This window comes from Rhinopithecus roxellana, chromosome 3 (assembly GCF_007565055.1).
Source record: "Rhinopithecus roxellana isolate Shanxi Qingling chromosome 3, ASM756505v1, whole genome shotgun sequence".
NCBI classification, from domain to species: domain Eukaryota; kingdom Metazoa; phylum Chordata; class Mammalia; order Primates; family Cercopithecidae; genus Rhinopithecus; species Rhinopithecus roxellana.
The window spans coordinates 147,893,230-147,911,279 of NC_044551.1; the positions used below are offsets into that span (position 1 = coordinate 147,893,230).

An 18,050-nucleotide genomic window follows, 5' to 3' on the forward strand; every position below is an offset into this window, starting at 1 on the left:
ACCCTGGGCGGGTAGGATGGCTTCAGGATGATTCAAAAGCATTACATTTATTGTGCACTTTATTTCTATTATTACATTGTAATATATAATGAAATAATTACATAACTCACCATAATATAGAATCAGTGGGAGCCCTGAGCTTGTTTTCTTACAACTAGATTGTCCCATCTGGGGTGTGATGGGAGATAGTGACAGATCATCAGACATTAGATTCTCATAAGGAGCACGCAGCCTAGATCCCTCTTGTGCGCAGTTTACAGTAGGGTTCGCAATCCTATGAGAATCTAATGCTGCTGTTGATCTGACAGCAGGCAGAGCTCAGGGGGTAATGCAAGCAATGAGGAGCAGCTGTAAATACAGATGAAGCTTTGCTTGCTTGCTGACTGCTCACCACCTGCTGTGTGGCCTGGTTCCAACCCCTGGGCTATATCATATATCCTATGTGTGTAGACCCCTGGTCTTTATCATATATCCTAGGTGTGTAGTAGGCTATACCATGTAGGTTTGTGTAAGTGCACTCTGTGGTGTTTGCAGAACAATGAAATTGTCCAACGACGCATTTTTCAGAACATTGTTAAGCAATGCATCACTGGAGTGTAGAATTTTAAGGATAGGTATTTTAAACCTACTTTTTTTTTGGAAACAGGGTCTCGCTTTGTTGCCCAGGTTGGAGTGCAGTGGCACGATCTTGGCTCACTACAACCTCTGCCTCCCTGGTTCAAGCGATTCTCCTGCCTCAGCCTCCCGAGCAGCTGGGATTACAGGCTTGTGTCACCATGTCCATGTAATTTATTTTTTGTATTTTTAGTAGAGCCAGGATTTTGTCATGTTGCCCAGGGTGGTCTGGAACTCCTGAGCTCAAATGATTTGCCCACCTTGGCCTCCCAAAGTGCTGGGATTACAGGTGTGAGCCACTACGTTCAGGCTAAACCTACTTTTAAAAACGATTTCATATTTTAAAGTATGCTTCTTGCTGTTTTTTTTTGGGACTGTAGTGGCATGAACACAATACACTATAGCCTTCACTTCCTGGGCTCAAGTGATCCTCCTGACTCAGCCTTCTGAGTAGCTGGGACCACAGGTGTGTGCCACTACTCCTGGCTCATTTAAAAAATATTTTGTAGAGATGACGTCTCCATGTTGCCCAGGCTGGTGTTGAACTCTTGGGCTCAGGTGATCCTCCTGCCTTGGCCTCCCAAAGTGCTGGGATTATAGGTGTGAGCCACTGTACCCAGCCCTTAATTTTTTTCATTAGATAGGAAGTGCATTCTATATTTCAGATAGATGAATTTTTCTATCAAAATGAAATAGTTGTTATAAACTCAATTACACTAAATTGGATAAACCAAAATCAAAACACTTGTATTCTTGTGGCCAGTTTATGAATTAAATTAATACTGGATTTAAATGACTTGATAAACCATACTTTCTTTCTAGAACACCAATTAATGGAAGAAATCTGTGTAGATTGTAGATTTCTTGAGTAAAATCAATTTTACTTATGATTAATTTAGTAGATATTTATTAAACATTATGTGCTTGTTGCCATATATAATTCTGAATTGATAATTTTAAACTACTCTCCCTTTGATAACCTTATGGCCATGCTGTCTGAGCTTCTACTTTGATATGTTTATTAGTTTTATGGCCTGTGGCATAAGAAAGTCCAAATATCTGAAAAAAATCAACATTTAACTTAGAAAAATTATGAGGCATAGGTGAAGCTTGTGTTAGTGTTATCAGGAATAGAGTCTCTCAGTAGCAATAGGAATAATTGCTAATATTAAAAAAACCTCTCTGACCTAGGTTATTAGTGCCTTACATAGATCCACTCATTTTATCCTCACAAATAACCTTGTGGGGCTGGTTCTGTCATTACTTGTATTTTATGTATGAGGACAAGATGGTAGAGAGGTTAAATTATCTGATCAAGGTCACACAGCCAGCATGTGGCAGTCAGAATCCAAAGCTAGGCTGCTTGGCTTCAGAACCCATCTTAGCCCATTCAGTGCCATCTTTCCTGTTTGATGATTCCTTCCTCTCTTTTCTTTCTTAATATCATTGACTCCTTATCAACATCTGGTATTAGCCATCCTTTGGGAGGTACCTGGTATTGGCATTTTTTTTTTTTTTTATATTTTAGTTATGGGTAGAAATGACCAAGTCCTTAGAAATTGGTGGTAAATTAGCTAGTTCCCTCAGGACTTCTAGTTCTTGTTGTAAACAGAAAATTCCATACTAATTATTGTTCCTTCAGAACTATTTTACTATTCAAATAGTTATCAGTAGGAGAACTTTTCCATTTGTTCGTATTTTCCCTTTACAATTAGACTCTGGTATGCTGCCTAAAGTTCTGTTACAAAAATGTCAATGTAAACATAATTATTGGTCTATTTGTTTTGGATTTCTTTCCTTCTTTAAATACCTTGTTTATTTTATTTTTTTGAAACATGCTTAAGCCTTTAATGTTTTGGGAAAATTGACATAAATTTCTTAAAACTTAGGTTCAGAAGTTGAATGTTTTTTTCCTCTCAAGTGCAAAATTTCAGTTTTACAAGTACATGCTACTTTAGACACACAGGTGAGCTGTACGTCATCTACCATTAAATGTCAAATGATACCAAAAGTGACCTAGTAAGCAATCAGTGGTTATAGTACAAAAATAATCAAAGGTTTAGTCAATAACTCATGAAGTTTGATGTACTAGTATTGATAAGTTAATTAAACAGATTTGTCTATGTTCTTCCAGCCTACTGGGGCTCTGCTATGATTAGCTTTACAGCAAGGAGTGTTATAACATTGAATGAAAGTAACCGATCAGAGAATGATGTAGTCACGGAGCTTTAACTACTCCCATTTCTGGTCACAGAATGGTTTCAGGGAAGGTAGGCTTTCTTTGCACACCTGCAGCCTGTTAGTGCACAGGCCTCTTGTGGTCAATATTGATTGATTCTTATAACAGAAGTAGAACAAATTTAGTGTTTTGCAACCTTCTGTGATTTAATATTGTTATGCTTTTTGCCATAACAGTCACAGAAATCCTTCTCCAATAGTGAGTAATTATAGCAATGCCTGCTAGCTCAGCTGTGGTTCTGAATGTTTCAGTGTTGCCAATATAAACTCCGTGATATATTCTAGAGTTCATAATCCAGTTTTAAAAGCTGGCTGTACTTGGTGAATAAAGGTATTGCTGAGAAATAAATTGTAAGGGGATGGTAATCAATCAACTGCTGATATATTGATATATATTTGATATATTGACTACTGTTAATCAGTTAACCACGTGTTAATTGCTTTCTACCATTGCTGTACTCTTAGGAACTTTAAATCTAGTTGAGGAAAAAGTCATCTATCCTTCTATCCTCAAATAGAGAAGTGCTTCTAAAACTGTGATCTAAGAATTTTAAAAACTTATATTTACACTTAACTATAATCTGAAACATTATAGTTTGATTCATTTGGTTTCCATCTTATAAACTAGTATCATCTGTTTTTGGAACCAATTTTTTGTATTCTTGTGTAACATCACTTGGTTCCAAGTGATCATTTAAAGGAACAGTGTTTCACAAATATGTGTATTTTGGGTTTGAAAAATTCTGAAGGTTGAGAAGCACTAATTTAAACCAAGAAAGTGTAGAGTCTAATTGTGAATATAGATGGAAAGTACATTGATAATAGAGATGGGGATCTATGGAATGAAGTCATTACCGCCTTTTACTACAGTTGTAAATTTCTTGTTAGATTTTTTATAATAATACTGCAATGATGTCGTTTTCAAATGAGAAGATGTGCAATTGGGGTTAAAAAAAAAACTGATTTAAAGCATTCTTCTTTTATAAATGTATATATTATAAATATGATTTTTTTCCTGCCTTAAAAGTTAAGAGCCTGTATTAAGGACATTTTATTCTTAAATGGTTTAATTTATACTAGGTTTTCAGATGCTCTTGGGGGAAGAGTTGTCTCCTCTTTTGTTGGGGTACCTTAATAGAAATACCTGAGGACTGCCGTCATAGACCACAATATGTAGTAGTTAGGAACATGCCCGTTTGCATCCTGATTCTGCCACTTGCTAGCTCTGTGACTTTGGGCAAGTTATATAAACATCTGAGCCTTACTTTCCTCATCTTTGAGAGGGGGATAATTGTACCTAGGATAGATATGAGAATTAAACGAGTAATGTAATGTAGATGTAGGGCCTCACATTTAAATTCTGGCTGGAAAGTTACAGCAGATTGAGGTGAAGAACAAAAGCTGTCGCAGTTTTCCTTTCATATTCTGTATTTCCTAATTAATTTTAATACTAGCCAGAATGACAAGGGTACTTTTAGAAAAGAAAGGCTAGGCTGGGCATGGTGGCTCATGCCTGTAATCCCAGCACTTTGGGAGGCTGAGGTGGGTGGATCATCTGAGGTCAGGAGTTCAAGACCAGCCGGACCAATATGATGAAACTCCATCTCCACTAAAAATACAAAAATTAGCCAGGCGTCGTGGCATGCGCCTGTAGTCCCAGCTACTCTGGAGACTGAGACAGGACAATCGCTTGAACCCAGGAGGCGGAGGTTGCGGTGATCTGAGATCACGCCATTGCACTCCAGCCTGGGCAACGAGAGCAAAACGCCGTCTCAAAAAAAAAGAAAAAGAAAAAGAAAAAGAAAAAGAAAAAGAAAAAGAAAAAAAAAAAAAAAAAAAAAAAAAAAAACGAAGGCTGAGGAACTTCCCCAGGTGAGAGAAGACCAAGGAGACATGAGAACTTAAATATGATGCATGATCCCAGATCAGGAAAAATACTATACTATAAATACTATACTATGCTATGAATACTATACTATACTATTAAAAAATACTATAAATATAGGTATTTTTATAAATATATAAATATATATAATATATTTAAAATATATAGTTATAAATATATATAATATATAAAAATATATAATATATTTAGAAATATGTATTTTTATAAATATATAAATATAGGATGTTATTGAGAAATTCTAAATATGGATTATTTATTAGATAATAGGATTGCATTGATGTTACATTTCCTGAATTTTGTAATTGTAATGTTAGCAATTGACAAACATAGATGAAGGCTGCTGGGTGTGGTGGCTCACGCCAGTAATCCCAGCACTTTGGGAGGCCAAGGTGGGTGGATCACTTGAGATCAGGAGTTCATGACCAGTCTGACCAGCATGGCAAAATGCCATCTCTACTAAAAATACAAAAATTAGCTGGACGTGGTGGTGTGCACCTGTGGTCCCAGCTACTCGGGAGGCTGAGGCAGGAAAATCTTTTGAACCCAGGAGGCAGAGGATGCAGTGAGCTGAGATAGTGCCACTGCACTCCAGCCTAGAAGACAGAACAAGACTCTGTCTGAAAATAAAAAAAAGAAAGAGAAAACGTAAATGAAGGCTCTATGAGGCTTCAGTGAACTAGTCTTGGAACTTTTCAGTAGGTTGTTTTGAAGGATGATATCTGAAACAAGACTATTGCTTACTATAGCAAGGGACAACTATGCTTTTTAGGCACAGTTTCTCTCGGCATAGAGATGGCTGATATTATTGTGGATTATTGGGAAGGACAGTCTTCAGGGATTCATGGACTTTCAGGGTCCTAAGTGGTTTGATATCATCTGTAGATGTGTGGTCATGTGGGTGAGACTGCTCTTGATTGATTGGCACTCAGAGACGGGTGTATGGGAGTGCAGTTGTTCCTGACTGGCTAACTTTCACAAGCAAGAGGCTGTCACAGATTGGTTGACTTGAGAAAACTTGTTCATTCAGGTGCCTTTTTATTGTTCTGTTGAACAGGTTTAAAACAGTTGTGGCTACAGGTTGCCAAGGCTACAGAAAAATGCATCTCTCTGAGGAATGTGGGAACTTAAAAACATTACTAATTTGAAATTTTTTTATAATTAAAGAAATTAAAGTATTATAAGAATCACAGCACTATTATTTTGTTTTGAAGGCCATCTGGAAAGATGAGATTCACCCCTGTCGTGAAATACCTTTATTGTTTTATCTGAACCCAAAGTAATTAATATTCCTTTTAAGATAGTATGGAAAGATGTAAAGAGTGAAAGTCACTGGTTAATACCATCGCACAGAGATAGTGACTATTAACATTTTATTGTATAGATTTCTGAATTTTGTGCTTACTTGGCTTGAATCTTAGCTTTTCTATTTAATAGATACGGTACTTTGGTCAAGTTGCTTACCCTGTGTTTCATTTTCTTATCTGTAAAGTAAGAATAAATACTTGTTTGTTGAGTTGTGAGGATAAAATGAGTTAATTTAAGTAAGACATTTAGAACAGTGTCTGACATGTAGTTAATGCTACACATAAGGATTTGCTATTGTTCCCATGTTATGTCCATTCTAAGACATATGTTTGCTGTTTTAAAGTCTCTGCAGTTGGGATTTAACTTCACAACTGGTGGTGATTGCGCTGGGTGGTGGTTTCTGTTTGTTGTTGCTGTTCTTTCCTTTGTGGCCCATAACATAATGGTGTGTTTTACAATTGGTGGTCTATCTTAGACTGCATAAAATACAGTATGTGGGCATCTATTTTTTTTAATACAGAAGTGAGATCATACAATGCATACTGTTTTACACCTTTAAAAAATTTTAGGCCAGGTGCGGTGGCTCACACCTATAATCCCAGCACTTTGGGAGGCCGAGGCAGGCGGATCACCTGAGGTCAGGAGTTCAAGACCAGCCTGGCCAACTTGGTGAAACCCCATCTCTACTAAGAATACAAAAGTTAGCTCAGTGTGTTGGTGTGTGCCTGTAATCCCAGCTACTTGGGAAGCTGAGGCAGGAGAATTGTGAATTGCTTGAACCTGGGAGGTGGAGGTTGCGGTGAGCCCTGAGATTGTGCCACTGTACTCCAGCCTTGGTGACAGAGCGAGACTCTGTCTGAAAAAAAAAAAGCCTTTTTCAAGGACATATTTTCCTTTCTTTCCTTTTCTTTTTTTCAGATGGTGCCTTGGGGTGCAGTGGCGTGATATTGGCTTGCTGCAACCTCCGCCTCCCGGGTTCCAATGATTCTCCTGCCTCGGCCTTCTGAGTAGCTGGGATTATAGGCATGGGCCAATATGCCCAGCTAAGTTTTTTGTATTTTTAGTAGAGATGGGGTTTCACCATGTTGGCCATGCTGGCCTCCAACTCCTGACCTCAGGTGATCCACCCATCTCGGCCTCCCAAAGTGCTGGGATTACAGGTGTGATCCACCGTGCCTGGCCACAAGGACATATTTTCAATGTCCTACAGATTTATTTAATTTTGTATAGTGGATGAATAGTATAGTGTTATATGGATGAACTGTCATTTGTTTACTGTTCATCTACTAGGACTCTTTATTGTTTAATTTTTGCTCTTGTGGAAGATTTTAGTAAGTGGAACCTGGGGACGCGGGATAACTTAGGATAACCTGAGTGGAGATTGAGAGAAAAGTGCAAGTTGTATTTGGGGCTGTTTCTGTTTGACTAGAAAAGGAGGTTTCGAACAGATTATAAACTGTATTGAGTACTAGGTTAAGAGCTTTAGATTTTGTTTTAAGGTTTTGTGGAGCCATTCAACATTGAAGAGTAATTGGCAAAAAGATTTTCATTTTATTTATAACTCTGTCCATATAGTATAGATGAATGGATTGATATCAACTTAAAATGGTTGTGTTTAACATTTTTATCAATGATGAAGATGTACAAAGTTTGTTTTCTCATTAAGTTTTCATTTGTACTTATGAATTGAGAAATAGGTTGGATTATAAAATTATCATCTCAAATTATCTTAACAGGGTGCCAAGATGCGTTGAATCTAAATTGTTGACAATTTCTGTAGATAAATGGAAGATTTTGCCTTTCATTTAAAAGAATTTTTTAAAAATTCCATGAGGATAGTTTGATTTTGATTTGGTCAGCAGTACATTTGGAAAAGGTGTATGGTTTTAATGAAGAATTAGTTGTATCGGTGGAAATACCTCATGTGGAGCAAGTTCTTATCTAGTTTGCTCTGTTTAGACTTTATTTGCAGTTTATAGTGCCACGCTGAAAAAAATTGGGGTGAGTTTAGGAAGGAGCAAACAGGGTGGCAGAGGAACTTAAAGCTGTTATGTTTCATGAGAAATTAGGGTACAAGGAAGGAAGGTCATGACAATTGTCTCTAAAGTAGTCCAGATTGATCAGTATGACTCGAAATATGATCCAGTATAGTACTGTTTTTATCTTTCCAGCACCAATTCCAGCGATCTCCAACTTTTTTCTTCATTTCCTGTGTTCTTTGAGTATATAAATTAAGAAAAAAAAATTTTTAATTTTTTAAATTTTTGAGACAGAGTCTCTCTCTAGTTGCCCAGGCTGGAGTGCAGTGGCACAATCCCGCCTCACTCCAGCTTTGACCTCCCGGGCTCGGGTGACTCTCCCATCTCAGCCTCTCAAGTATCTGGGACTACAGGCACATGCCACCATGCCTGGCTAATTTTTTTTTTTTTTTTTTTAACTAGAGATGGGATTTCACCATGTTGCCCAGGCTGGTCTTGAACTCTTGGACTCAGGCAGTCTGCCTGCCTCAGCCTCCCAAAGTGCTGGGATTACAGGCGTGAGCCACTGTGCCTGGCCGAGTACCTAACTTTTAGGTATATACTATGCTGATATCTTTGAAGGGTAATCAGGAATGTGAAGATATTTGAGAAGGTAGATACAGGTTATAAATAGTGCTAGAAGGAAGCAATGGATAAATTTCAACTCAAATTCTAGTTTTTGTTTTTTTCTGTTCATAATTTTGTGTAAACTTAGTGATTAAATTGCCTTTAAAAATTGTTTTCAAGACTGGGCACAATGGCTCATGCCTGTAACCCCTGTGCTTTGAGAGGCTGAGGTGGGAGGACCAGTTAAGCCCAGGAGTTCGAGACCAGCCTGGGTAGGCAACATAGGGAGACCCTGTCTCTATAAAATACTAAAAAAAATCCGAGTGTGGTGATGCAAGCCTGTAGTTCCAGCTACTGGAGAGGCTGAGGTGGGAGGATGGCATGAGGCCAGGAGGTTGAGACTGCAGTGAGCTGTGATTGTGCTATTGCACTGCACCCTGTGTGACAAAGCAAGACAGTGTCTCAGAAAAAAACCAAAAACCAAAAAACTGTTTTCAGAACACACATCCAATCTTTTTGAATTTTTATTACGTTAAATTGGTATTAATAGTCACACATTATTCTTACTGGACTGAAAATATCATGTAATGCATGTTGAAATGTGAGTATTACCATAAAAATCAGAGTTAGGGCTCTGGACTCTTTTAACAGATGAGGAAACAAGTTCCCATAATGTATAGTTAGTGGCCAGGGCCCAAATTCTTTCTTATTTTTTAAAGAGATAAGGTCTCTCTATGTTGCCCAGGATGGCCTCTAACTCCTGGGCTCAAGTGATCTTCCTGCCTCAGCCTCCTGCATAGCTGGGACTACAAGCATGCACACCATGCCTAGCTTCTTTCTTTTATTTTCATCCCGCATTTTGAAAATATTTTTACAATTTAGTTAATATTCTTATATGAGATTTGCTGAGGGATTTTTTTATTCCCTTCAAGAGGAAGGGGCACTTTTATAGGCTATTGCTATTGTGGACCTGACTATTAAAATGATTACTTTAAAGACTTTTTCTGTTGCTACTTATTATCCCACAAAATATTATTTTTATTTTACAATCTAAGATGTGACCAGATTCAGTTATTTACTTGCGAAAAACTGAGCATGGATTTTGGTATAGTAAATACTGAGTTTTAAAAGTTCACTCTGGCTACAAATAAATGATTGTTTTTTAACAGATCAAGAAGTTGGTGTATGTTTACCTGGTTCGATATGCTGAAGAACAGCAGGATCTTGCACTCCTGTCCATAAGCACTTTTCAGCGAGCTCTGAAGGTAAATAATGGAGTGGGTAGGCAAATAGCTACAAGGTTTCTGCAGAGTTGAAAGTGTGTCATTTAAAGAAGTGGAGCAATAATCCACTAAATAGCACAGTAGTGTCTTGAAAGAGTTAAAGGCCTCCTATAGTGCCTACTCAATACACTTAGAAAATAATTTATACAACCAACTGAAACCTTGCTGTATATGTTGCAGCTTCTATATGTTTGTTTATATTCAATATAATTATTTTCATGCTTCAAAGAGCTGTTTATCATTATACTAGTTGTTGAAAGTGTGCAAAGGGGGTTATGAGACATTTTTAAACATGAAATTGATGACCTGCAGCATTTTATTAAGTCTAAAAACCCAGCATATTTAGTAATAAATGACCAACTAGAATTATAACTATTACTTGTATTTAAAACATTATTAAAGAAGTAAACATTTATTTATTTCTGTCTTTTTTTCCCCTTCCCATATACTAGTTGTTCATTTTAAATTAAGTAGCTTTCTTTTGCTATTGTTCTATTACACCCTTTAAGCATCTATTAACTGCATCTTAAAGATGTCTTTGAAATATTGTAAAGTTGAAAATTTGGTGAATATTTTTGCACTGTTTTTAGGACCCAAACCAACTAATTCGTGCAAGTGCTTTGAGAGTTCTGTCAAGTATTAGAGTGCCAATTATTGTACCTATCATGATGCTTGCTATTAAGGAAGCTTCTGCTGACTTATCACCATATGTTAGGAAGAATGCAGCCCATGCAATACAAAAATTATACAGGTAAGTGCATTGTTAACAATATACGAAAGATCTCTAATGTTGTAGACCACAGAGGCTTATTTTAGTAGCTCTTTTAGCTAGTCTGTTCTTATACTAAGTAAATCCAGTGACCGTATGATGGTATTTTCCCGGCTGCAAACGTTCCTTACACATCTTTAATTTTGTTTTGGCTGTAGAGATCCTATGCAGGTTTTTATTTGTGAGGCTGTTAGAGCCTGTGATAATTTATAGATTTTACAACTTAAGAACAATCAGAATTTGAATTCTCATCTGTATAGTCTATCTCATGTACACATATGTTTGTATTATTAGAAAATTGAGATTTTGTTTTTCCTGTTTACAGTAGAATCTTAAGTGTGTGTTCCTCTCAACTCACTTATATTTGTTTTCCCTTCTATCGTTGTTCCTGCTGCTCCCTTCCTTGTCTAATTCTTTTCAGAGCTATTTTATTAAGTAATTTTAAAAAGTGTAGTGATTTGAAATATAGTGCTATACCATATCTGTGTGATATTTTAGAAATGTTATGCAATATTGTACAATGCCCTGATCTCTGTGGAAAGTTTACTGTCCAAATAGAATTATCTACAACAATTTGGTATTATTTTCAGCTATCATTTATTCCTCAAGCTTTTTGAGACTCTCTTCTGTTTCTGATGTTGTATTCACAGTATCATGCTAGGTGTATTTAGATGTATGAAAACAGTAGAGGATGTGGCACTTAATTATGAATAGCATATCATTATTTGAGGAAGAAAATCAAAGACATGCCATAATTAAAGGCAGTCTATAACTGAATAAGATATTAGCACTTGATATGTATGTATATACAAAGGTACACTAGCAATGTCTTTGATAGGACAGGGACCTATCATATTTTGTTACCAGAAAGTAAAGATGTAATGAGATGGGTTTGGTAGTGAAATACTGCTTTGAGAAGGAAGACTTAAGCTGAAATTTGAAAGAATTAAAAAGTTTGTCTAGATAATTATAATGCTTAATAATAAATGTATGTTTGTAAAAAGTGAAAACTTTTTTTCCTGTGTTAACTGTCAGACAAAGTTTTATCATGCTTCTCACTCACCTTTTCTCCTTATAAACTTATGGGATAAGATGCATGCTCACTGTAATGATTTAAAAGTCCTATCACTGGGCTCCAGTATATTTCAGCCTCAACGCTTGCCTCTCCTTGCCTTGAGCTTATAGTCTGTTAGTATTATATCTCAAATGTTTTAATCTTATTACTACCTCTTATTTTTCTTAGTTTTAGTTGGCAAATTTTATAATGCATGTCTCTATCAGTGAACTAGTATGATATAAAATTCTTATTTGGAAATTCTCCATGTTTGTTTTTGGCAAGTATGTATCCATAGTAAAATAATGACTGCTGTCTTGTTATTTTTTTCCTCCCATTTGAAAAAAGAGTTTGTGGTTTATCTACTTACAGTTACTTTCTTGAAAGTTTCCAACTCTTTTAGAAGTGAACTTATTCTTTCAATACTTTCTTAACTAAACCATTGATATCTGGTGTAGTTCATATGAACAATATTAGAGGGAAAGATTAGGACACATTCATGAGAAAAACCATCCCATTTTACGTTGTTTGTTTTTTCTTTATTTCTAACTTATAATAATTCTTGCTCTCCTTTCCCTCTTTAAAAGTTTCTCAACATCCTTGAATTGGTGAGCTTATTTAAAGCTAGAATTAAAGGGAAAAAATTAATGTAAGTTCTTTTTATATTTTTTAGCCTTGATCCAGAGCAGAAGGAAATGTTAATTGAAGTAATTGAAAAACTTCTGAAAGATAAAAGCACAGTAAGTAATGTCTTTTTATGTCTTTGAAGTAAAAATGTGCTTTATTTACGTAGTATCATTTACCATTATATATTTTATATAGTTATATTTATTGATTTCAAAATGGTATAAATATTAATGGCACACAGGCCTATTTTTGAAGAACAAAAATTTTCATGTAATGAGAAAGATTGCATTTGGAGTTTTAGATCATTAAGTGTTTCTTCATCAGAATCCGAAAAAAGGCAAGTTGGAAAAAAAATAATTTTCTTTAACCTGTGGCTAAGTGGTTAACGTGGTAAGATCAAGGAATAGAGGTGACTCATGGGGGATGTGAGTTACTAGTGTATTAGTATCTTAGATGGGGCTTTTGTACCCACTTTTTATGTTTTGAAACTACTGAGGAAAAGGATTCCAAGTCATCTTAGGATGCTATCATCAGGGAGTGTGTGCTATCTATGCATAGCAGCTATCTAATATAGTAGGCACTAGCCCCATGTAGCTGTAGCTGTTGGTTTATGGCTTAGCATTTGATCTATCCTGGATGTTCAATAAACATTTGATTAGAATGTGTATTCTGCTGTTGTTGAGTGGAGTGTTCTATAGATATCTGTTTTATCAGACATCTGTTTTTTAGTGTTGTTCAAATATTCTACTTTGCTGATCTTATGCCTACTTGTTCTATTCATTATTGAAAATAGGGTATTGAAGTCTCTTTAATTCTGTCAGTGTTTCCTTCATCTATTTAGGAGCTTGGATGTTTGGTGCATATATGTTTATAATTTTTTTAATCTTCCTTTTGTCATTGTAAAATGTTCCTCTTTATCTCTAGTAACAGTTTTTGTTTTAATGTCTGTTTTGCCTGCTATTCTAGCTTTTTTATGGTTGCTGTTTCCATTATATATCTTTTTCCATCCTTTTACTTTCAGCCTGTTTATATTTTTGCATCTAATGTATGTCTCCATAGACAGTGCGTAGTTGGCTCTTGTCTTTTTATCTAATCTGCCAATGTGTGCCTGTAACTGGAATGTTTAATCCATTCACACTTAATGTTGTTATTAATATAGTTGAATTTGAAGCTGTCATTTTACTTGCTTTTATATGTTTCGTGCCTTTTTGTTCCTCATTTCTCCTTTACAGCTTTTTCTTAGATTAAGTGAATATGTTCTAGTGAACATTTTAATTCTTTTCATGATTTTTTTCACTATATATTTTTGAAACTATTGTCTTATACTTGGAGATTATACTTCTAGTTTCTTTCCTAGACCATTTAGTAAATATCTGTTAGTTTGTAGTATACCAGAAATCATTATTGCATTTCTTCTGTGCATAGTTGGTATAACGTAGGAGGTAACCAAATATAGATTGATTATAAATGAAAACAGAGAAAAGCAATTTGATTCCTTTTTGTCTTCTGTATGACAGGCATGCTATCTGCTGGATATGAAGTCAATATTATTAATATTATGGTTAACTTAATTTTAATAATTTAAAAAAATACTTAGTTTTTTTCTATTATAAGTGCAAGAGATTGACTAAGTACCATGGAGAACAGTAAGATTTACAAGAAGCAGATCTCTCATTTTAATGAGGTTTACCATCATTTCTGCTACATTATAGACTACGAGAAATTCATTGGGTGGCCGGGGAATGAAGTCTGTCTGTATAATATGTGCATGTCTTCCCAGACAGGATACAGCATATCATAGGTAAAAACAGTGGCGTTTGAATCAGGTAGAACTGGCTTAATGTCTGAGCATCTGCCATATAGTATATGTACCAATTCTTTATGAGTTTTTGTCTCCAGATTTCTAGGGTTTATAATATCTCATTTATAAATTTGCTGTTTGTGTTGAAAGAAAGAACTATTGTACATAAAACCCTCAGCACAGTTCCTAACACCAACCACATAGGATGTTGTTAAAAATTCCAAATAAGAAATAATTACTCAAAAAGGAATGTAAAGAATACAGTATCTGTGTAAAATTGGAATGTCTCTTTCCAAAATACACTAGAAAGAAAAAAATATTGAATACTTGTTCATCGCAAGTATTAATATTTGTTGAATGACTGTTGAATTAATTTGTTACATTCTTGGTAACAGTAATTAAGTGTGTAGTATTGTTTTTAACGTCTCCCCCACCCCCATGCAGTGGTTTCATGCTCAGTGTTCATAGGTAGATTCTTTGGGGGCTTTGGTGGCCTACCCTTTGTGAGGCACTCATTTTTCCTAAAGTGTAATATACTATATGTTTATTTTTTAAAAAATTAATACATATTTCTTTTTCTGTCTATAGTAAAAAAACAAAGTTTTTACTGACACCTGTAATTCTGGTGGTATAGCACAGAATTCCTTCTAGTCTCTTTCCTTTTTATATTTGTAACTTCCTATTCAACTTTAAGAAATGTGGCTCCGACCAGGCACCGTGGTTCTTGCCTGTAATCCTGGCACTTTGGGAGGCCAAGGTGGATGGATTCCTTGAGCCCAGGAGTTCGAGACCATCCTGGGCAACATGGTGAAACCCTGTCTCTACAAAAAAAAAAAAAAAAAGAAGAAGAAAAACAAAAAAGAAAACAAGAACCGCGACTTTTATTTCCACAATCTATTTACATTTTTGCTGAGTCCCAGAATGCAGAGAAACTATTGCTTCAGAATTGCTAGTACTGTACCTCTGTGGGGTATACAGTAGCATGGGACCTAATAATTAGAGTTAACGATTTGTTTAGAGTTGTTTTTGTCTTTAGTCTTTTTTTTTTTAATGCTATGGTAAATCAAAATTGCTTCAATTATTTATATCTTTGAACTCGTTATGTTGGTATTTAAGAAAGCTATTGCTTTTTTTTGAATGATAAATTTTATATTCTTTTTTACTGAATTCTTCTATTGTTTGAGGTAATTTCCTCATTCATCCTCCTTGGGGTTTTTTTTTTTTTTTTTTTTTTTTTTTTTTGCATGACAAAGGGTCTTTGCTTTTAAATGATTATTAATACACCAAGTAGTAACATGTAACAAGTTCTTGAATTCTGTTCTCTTTGATTCAGTAACTAAAAGTGGTCCAAACAATTAATATTATGGTTAACTTCATTGTTCTAACCACTAGCAGGAATGGACTACCAGATGTTGCAGAAGAAGGCCAAGACTTCACCTCTCTTCTGCCTAAACTACTTCTGGATGGTTCTCTTCTCCTCGGTCTCCTCTGCTTTAGTGCTGCAGCTGCCTTGGGATCCCAGGGCAGCAGCCTCCTTGGCCTTGAACTCTTTCTCCCTTTGCAGGCAATATTGTTCAGTTTCACCTTGAGCTGCTGCTTTGGTCTGCTTCTGCCTCCGGTTCTTTCACTGCAGGTCTCAGACACCCTTTTCAGCAACCTGCAGCAGCTGCTGGATCCCCTGAGACTGACTGGCCATGACAGCGCCAACTCTGAGGCAGAAGCAAGCAGCTGAAATCTCTTCTTCTTCTTTTTTTTTTTTTTATTGGAGAATGAATCAGATCTGCAAATAGAGATGTTTTACTTCCTCTTTTTCAGTTCCTAGAACTCTAATTTCTCTTGTCTAATTATATTGTTTAGTGCCATCACTGCAGTTGTATTCAATAGTAGTGGAGATGGTGGGCATTCTTGCCTTGTTTCAGTCTAAAGGAAATGCTTACATTGTGTTTGCATTAAGAAAGATGCATGGCCCTGAAGATTTTATCTTTGAAATATAGTACTTTTGCAAGGTGCTTCAGGATTTCTTGATGTGGGTCAATTGTTTTGCCTTGGTACTCATTGAGTCCTTTTAGAATGTAGATTCAGAATTTATATTATCTCTAGCAAAGTGGTTTTTTTTTTTTTTTTTAAAGATTATAATTTTAAATATTAACTCTGTTATTTTTTTTCTTCTTCAGGGATTCCTATTTTATGCACATTGGATCTTCTTTGCCTGTTTTACACTCCAACCATTGTGTCTCTAAACATCTTCTTTCTTTATCTCATTTTTATATTTTTGGTTCTTTTTCTACCTTTAATACCCCTTTTTAAATTTTCATTCAGTAATTTTATTCGAGTGACACCTTACAATTTAGTCTTCATGCCTGATTATTTTTGCCCTCTTGATTTCTTTCCTGGTGTCACTCAATCCTGAGTTCTTTTGTTAATTTATGATAACTTTAAAAAATTTATAATTTATATTTATATTTCCTATTTTCAAACGCTTCTTTTGAGGGCATTTAATTCATTTTGAAGTATTGTGTTGTTTCCTTTTGTTTCATCATTTATATTTCTTTGTCAGTAATTTTAACCAGTTGAATTGTTTTGATTTTCATTTTCTGTTTTTAGTACTTACAGATTACTTGCATCTTTTTATTTCTTTGGACAGGATTGGTGATTTGATTTTTGGGGTAGCTTGCAAGATTCCTAGTACAAGAGTACCTTCTCTGTTAGAATTGCAAAGTATGTTTTCTTTGTAGATGGCCTTTTGGTGGGAGGATATGCATGCATAGGACCAGTATATGTTCCCAGACTATTTTGAGATATATTTTGTAGCAGCCTAAATTTTTCTCTCTTCTTTTCTTTTCTTTTTTAGGCAGGGTCTTACTCTGTCACTCAGGGCTGGAGTGCAGTGGTGTGATCATGGCTCACTGCAGCCTCGACCTCCCCAGCACAAGCAATCCTCCTGTCCCAGCCTCCTGAGTAAATGGGACTATAGACATGCACCACCATGCCCAGCTAATTAAAAAAATTTTTTTGTAAAGATAGGGTCCCATTGTGTTGCCCAGGCTGGTCATGAACTCCTGGGCTCAAGCGATCTCACTTTGGTCATGCAAAGTGTTGGGATTACAGGCATGAGCCTCTGCACCCAGCCCCTCTTATTTCTTTTTTTCCTGTTATTTCACAGTTTCCAAAGGACTACTCTCCCCTTACTTTTTTTTTTTTAAGCTAATTTTCTCCGTGAAACTTTCCCTTTCTACACAACCTCATTGAGTCCTCCTCTCTTTCAAGTCTTTTCGTTATAGTCTGCTCTGATCTACCAAGAATCTTTTCCAGTATTTTCACACTTAGGGTGTTCTTTCTCTTTCTGTTGTTGATTTTCGTTTACTTTTAGGCCCACCATTAACTTCTGCTTGCTTTGTTCTAGGCATTTTTTTTCTGTACTGTTGTAGGTCTTTGAGAAGTTTTGTGATACAAGCATGAAAATAGTTATCTGGAATTTAGGGTTTATATTTCTACTTATATATAATTTGAAGTTTAAAGATTCTCTGTTTTGAAGTTAGTCTTAAAGCATAGGTTTTGGTCCTTTGTTTTTTATTTTTGGATTTGGGTTGGGAGAGTCAGACATACTTAGGCACCATTAACTTGTCTACCCAGTATTTAAATTAGCTGTATTTTAAGAATGTTTTCTGATAATTTTTTCTTTTGTGCGATTATAATCCATTGTAGAAAGGTTAAAAATATTCTGCACAGATATTTGTGGATCATATCTTAATTATTACCTTTTTTTGGACACATGTAATTCTTTATTGGAGGAAGACAGGTACATTTTTCCCCTGCCCCCCACCACCAAATTTTTAGTGTCAGCATTGGCATTTAAAATCAATAGAG

The 18,050-nt window shown here is 35.6% G+C and overlaps 1 protein-coding gene across 3 annotated transcripts in view; it reads left to right on the forward strand.

The window, feature by feature from the left end:
• Positions 1 to 18,050, forward strand: part of AP3B1 (adaptor related protein complex 3 subunit beta 1) — a 305,763-nt gene that overhangs the window by 62,519 nt on the left and 225,194 nt on the right. For all 3 annotated transcript variants that reach the window (XM_010356679.2, XM_010356682.2, XM_030927327.1), the window contains exons 4-6: positions 9,819 to 9,914; positions 10,523 to 10,683; positions 12,429 to 12,495. In XM_010356679.2, coding sequence (XP_010354981.1) covers positions 9,819 to 9,914; positions 10,523 to 10,683; positions 12,429 to 12,495 — 324 coding nt within the window. The remainder of the gene's footprint in view (positions 1 to 9,818; positions 9,915 to 10,522; positions 10,684 to 12,428; positions 12,496 to 18,050) is intronic.